This window comes from Buceros rhinoceros, unplaced genomic scaffold (genome assembly GCF_000710305.1).
Source record: "Buceros rhinoceros silvestris isolate BGI_N320 unplaced genomic scaffold, ASM71030v1 scaffold21500, whole genome shotgun sequence".
NCBI classification, from domain to species: domain Eukaryota; kingdom Metazoa; phylum Chordata; class Aves; order Bucerotiformes; family Bucerotidae; genus Buceros; species Buceros rhinoceros.
The window spans coordinates 497-5,556 of record NW_010391568.1 but is presented as its reverse complement, the minus strand read 5'-3'; the positions used below and the strand labels follow the sequence as shown (position 1 = coordinate 5,556).

Below are 5,060 nucleotides of genomic sequence, written 5' to 3'. Positions count from 1 at the left end.
CAGGAATGGAGGAAGGAGGGCAGTGAGGGAAGAAACCCAGAGCACGAATCTCATGTCCCTGGGCATCTTAGTGAACCACAGATGTCCATAAGACTTACAAGGAGCAGCTGGGGTCGCTTGGTTTGTTCAGCCTAGAAAAGAGAAGGGTGAGGGGTTCCTTATCACAGCCTACAACTTCCTGAAGGGAGACAGTGGAGGGGAGGTGCTGATCTCTCTCTGGTGACCAGTGATAGGATACAAGGAAATGCGATGAAGCATCAGTAAACTAGTGTGAAGCACTTTCGTAAATGATGTTGAGAACTTTTTGTAAGGTGTCAGCTGAAGAAAATTGGGAAGTGGAATTGAGCCCTTTGTAGCAAAAGCTGTTTTCCCTTCCCACCCGCAAGAGCTTTCTTCCCAAGCCACGCATCTGAGATTTTTTTTCCTCCCCATGTGCTCCAAGAAACAGTTGTGTCATGGTTATGTCCCCTGCAAGTGTTTCTCTTCTCTTGGTCTGGGCACCAGACTTGGCTCGCTTGGCACATTGTGATGATCTTAAATAGCATGAGATTGTGCCATGTGGAGGGTGGTACCTCCTTTAGCATGTCAGGTGAGCAGTATTGTCCAGGAAGCTGTCGGTCTGTCTGTCTCCTCTGTGCTGTAGCAGCCGATAGCAAATGCAGGGGGATAGTGTGAACACGGAGTTTCTCTGGGTGCTCTTCCAGTTTCCTGTGATGAATGGCCAAGAAGTATCCTGTTGTCTCTGTATGTGTCCCGTTGGTAACACGTAAGGCTTGGTTTGTGAGAGCATTCAGCGTTGTTACAGTACTGACGTGTTTAAGCTGGTCCTGGGGGCAGCTGCGGACCTTCAGCACTTCTCCAAACCTGTCCCAGTCAAGCGAGACCCTGGCAAAAAGAAGCGCATGAGGCTAGTGACTGGCTGTGCTTTATGGGGCTTGCCGAGAGTACGCAGGAAAGGGGGCCGCTGCTTCTCCAGTGTGGTGCGTTTGAAGCCATCCTCGTGGTTTCTGTTACTCCTTGTGCCATCCGGCACTTGACAGGGCTGAATTGGCTTGAGCCCCTGGTTGGGAGCGAGACAGGGACACCTGGTTGTGTGCCTGGATGTCATCCAATATGCACCTTGCACGGGATAACACTGAAAGCAGGGCCTTCAATCCCACTGTTCCTTATTAAAATCCTGCCTACCATAACTGGGACAGGGGCATTACAGCGGAGAGCCCACTCTGCCACCTTGGCTTGAGGTACCTGGAGCAAGTTCCTCTACCTCACAGAACAAGGGTGGCAGGTCCAGTATACAAAGCACCGAGGTTTCCAGTGATGCGAAGGTCTGTCCCCCTGTAATGGATGGAATTCATCTGCGTGTAGCTGTCTCTGTCTGCATCTTCTGAGTTTTCTGTCTTCTGGATTACTCTTTAACAGCTGGGGAGTCACAGATAGGTTATCCCTGCCCCTAGCCTGTGTCTTACAGGTGGTGCTGTTGTGTGGAGGAAACGTGGTGGGGTTTTTGTGTGAGAAAAGATTGCTAAAAGATACTTATGAAGGGGTGTATTGGGTGAGTAGCAGTTATCAAGACTTTCATTTTAAAAAACTAGATTAATCACAAAATTGCCTGGCTCTTGAAAACTGGACATGGGGGAAAAAAATTACTTTTAGATAAAAAAACTCCCCTTTTAAAGAAAACTGGTTCCCAGTACAGGAACATTCCCTTTTGGTTGTGCTCAAGGGCTATATCTGGTTGGAGATATTGGAAGCAGTTGGGCTTCCACCACTTCCTTTAGAAAATTTCCACTTCCAAAGAAAGATTTCCATCACAGGAAATGCTCAGCTTTTCTGGTTGGTTTCCTCAGTTTGGTTTGTGCCCCAGTATCCCCAGTGCCACGGGGCTGTTCCTACCTAACTCTTGAGCTTAGACTCCCAGCTGGAGACTCTGCCAGCATCTCTTGCAGTGTAAAAATTTGGTTCTTCTCTTCCTTTTGTCCTTGGTAAAGACTTTCTGGCATTGTCAGGCTCATTGGAAACTGCATCTTTGGGTTCATAGCTTAAGTCTTAAGGCCTTAGAAAAAACCCAGGTTTGTGGGTAAACATGTGTCAACAGCTTTCCCAAATAAAGCACTGGGCTAGATGTTCGACTGCTTTGGGCAGCACCACTGAGCTCTGCTTCCCAAGCCCTTGAATTGGTAGCGGCTGCAACTTTCAGGTGGGCACAGACACCGCAGAGGCTCTTCCTTGTGGATAAGCTACATCTGCCCCTCAGATGGAGAAAATGTTTTTGCCTTTTTACAAACAGGTACCCACTGGGAGCCTTCCCTCCAACTCAGCCAGCCAGAGACCCCTCTCCTGACTCCTCTCTCCTCTTCCTGCAGTTCTTCACGGAGTACGGTCCTGATTATGTGCTGGAGATCACACCAAGCTGCAGACCAGACCGCAATGAGCCACAGAGAATTCAAGAAATCCTGAACTCTATCAAAGGTGAGTTGTCCACGCCAACGCTCCTGCTCAGGCTTAGAGGTCTTTTTAGAGGATACTTCAGGAAAGCTGTTGGAGTCTTTCCCACTGGCGAGAAAAACCACGTTGACTGCTCATGATGTACAGTGTCACCTGTCTCCTACTTCACTTGGGACTCTCGGTGTTGGTCTCATGTCAGCTCAGAGCTGTGGGTGCCTGTTAGCAAGAGGTGCCGTTGCCTTCCCTCTGGCGGGGCCGGGGAGCGCAGGGCCTCATCTTTGTTGGAATCATAGAGCAGCCTAGGTTGTAAGGGACTTTGAAGATCTTCTGATCCAAGTTTTCATGGGGAAGGGAGCCTGGATGTGGTTATCTAGCACCCTGTCCAGTCACATCTTAAAAACCTCTAGCAATGGGGACTCTACCATGTCCCTGGGGAGGTTGTTGCAGTGATAGATGGTTCTCGCTGTAAAACCTTTCTTTCTTGTAGCAAGGTGAAACCTCTCCTGGTGCAACTCATACCTGTTACCCCTTGTCCTGTCAGTGTGGCTCCTAGTGAAGAGAGAGCCTCCATCCTCTCTGTAGCTGCCCTTCAAGTCTGGAATACTGTGGTGAGGTCACCCTGAGCCTTCTCTTCTCCAGGGTGAAGAGACCCAACACAGTCAGCCTTTCCTCATAGGGCAGTTCTCCAGCCCTTTGATCATCCTTGTGGCCCTCCTTTGGACCCTGTCTGGTCTGTCCATGTCTTTTTTGTTTTGTGGGGACCAGAACTGGACGCAGTACTCCAGGTGCAGCTGACAAGTGCTGCGTAGAATGGGATGATCCCATCTCCATCTCTACTAGCAATGCCCTTGTGGATGCTGTCCAGGATCCAGTTTGCTTTTGTTGCTGCAGCAGCGAACTGGTGCTCTGATAACTCATGTCCAGCTCACTGCCCACCAGGACAATCAGGTCGCTTTCAGCAAGGCTGTTCCCCAGACACGCAGACCCCAGCCTGAACTGGACTCTTTGGTTATTTTGTCCCAGGTGCAGGGCCTTGCTCTTGTCTTTGTTAAACTTCATACTGTTCTTGTTAGCCCATGCTTCCAGCTTCTCCAGGGCTCTGTAAGACAGCTCTGCCTTCTGATGTGCCCACCTCAGCATGCAGTTTGGTGTCATCAGCAAACTTGGTGAGGGTGCTTTCAATCCCATCATCCAGATTGTCTATGAAGATGTCAAACAGTATGAGGCCCAGTATCAGTCCTGGGGGACCCCACTTGTGACATGCTGCCAACCTGAGTGAAAAAACATTGTTGACCACCCTCTGTGTGCTGCCTGTGAGCCAGTTCCCTCCCTACCCACTTTGCAGACCACCCGTTCCAACTGTCCCTTGCCTGTTTGTCCAGGAAGAGGCTGTGGGGAGCAGTGCTTTGCTGAAATCCGTGTGAACACCATCCACTGCACTCCCCGTGTCAACAGAAGATGGTTTTTTTGTGGTAGAAGATGACCAGATCAGCCTGGCATGATTTCCCCTTCGTAAATCCATGCTGGCTTTTCCCAGTCACCTGCTTCGTTTGGTTTGTAATAGCTTCTGGGAGGACTCAATCCATGACTTTTCCAGGGATCACAGTATGACTAATGTGCCTGTAGGTTTGGTTCAGAGGAGGGCAGCAGCCTCTGTGAAGGGAGCAAGGGGCAGCAGGGGCCAGGCTCTGCACTGAGGCTGGGATTCTTGTATCCCTGCCCAGACTGTCAGGCGCAGGGGTGGCATCCCTGCCCCGGCTGGGTCGCTCCATCAGGCGGAAATATCAGTGCAAATAGCCCTTTCTGCCTCCTTTTATTTGCAGGGAATCTGAAGCATGTTGTTTAGTGAAGAAGGAAGGCTCAGGCTTCTGTGAGCATTTCCTGTGGGGAAGATGGCATGTTTTTGTGAGCAGCTTGTGAAGTTTGTGGCTGTGGAGGAAGTTTGGAAGAAATTACTGTTGGGTAGATTTTTTTTCTCTTTGAAGAAGAAAAGCTGCTGTGCACTGCGAGCAGGAGCGTGGGCCCTCCAGCCGCAGTCTTCCCGTGCTGCCAGAGCCTCTCCTGCTCCTTTCTCTTTCCTTTTTTTATGTCACAGATTTTATTCTCACAGCTGTTCTAAGTGTTTTTTAAGAGAGGGGCTGCTCAGAGCTGTGAACCTTCCCTAGCTGAAGCCCAGCACCACATTGCCTTCCTGGCAGGAGCATGGCCTCTGACGTGCCCACTGAAGGAGCAGTGCCAAGGGCCAGCTGGTTCCTGGGGCATGGGCTGTGCCTCTTACCCACAGAAAGGCACAGCCGTTGTGTTTTTAACTGGGATTTTTTTTTTTTTTTAAATAAAGTATTTTAAATACTCGAGCCCTTTCCTTTCTTCCTGCACCCACCCTGCCTTGCCAGTGCTCTCTTCCACAGTGTTTCACGGGTTAGCAGAGGTCCAGCCAGTGCCGGAAAGCAAGAGATCTACAGTTGTGTTTGTGACCGTCCTTACAGCCCTATCACGTAAGACAGCACAGACACCTCGCTTGGGGCTGTGGGTGGGCTCTTGAAATCCTGTGTGGAGGGCCAGTGTGGAAGGAGAGATGCAGGGGAGGGTCTTCCTGTCCCAGGAGGTCTCATATA

The 5,060-nt window shown here is 50.3% G+C and overlaps 1 protein-coding gene across 1 annotated transcript in view; it reads left to right on the top strand.

Annotated features, from left to right (window-relative positions):
- The window catches only part of HDAC8 (histone deacetylase 8), a 19,000-nt gene extending 14,695 nt beyond the window's left edge, over positions 1-4,305 (top strand). Inside the window, exons 9-10 of the mRNA XM_010142384.1 lie at positions 2,364-2,469; positions 4,269-4,305. Of these exons, the coding sequence (XP_010140686.1) occupies positions 2,364-2,469; positions 4,269-4,291 (129 nt within the window). The 3' untranslated portion in view covers positions 4,292-4,305. The remainder of the gene's footprint in view (positions 1-2,363; positions 2,470-4,268) is intronic.
- The last annotated feature ends 755 nt before the right edge of the window (positions 4,306-5,060 follow it).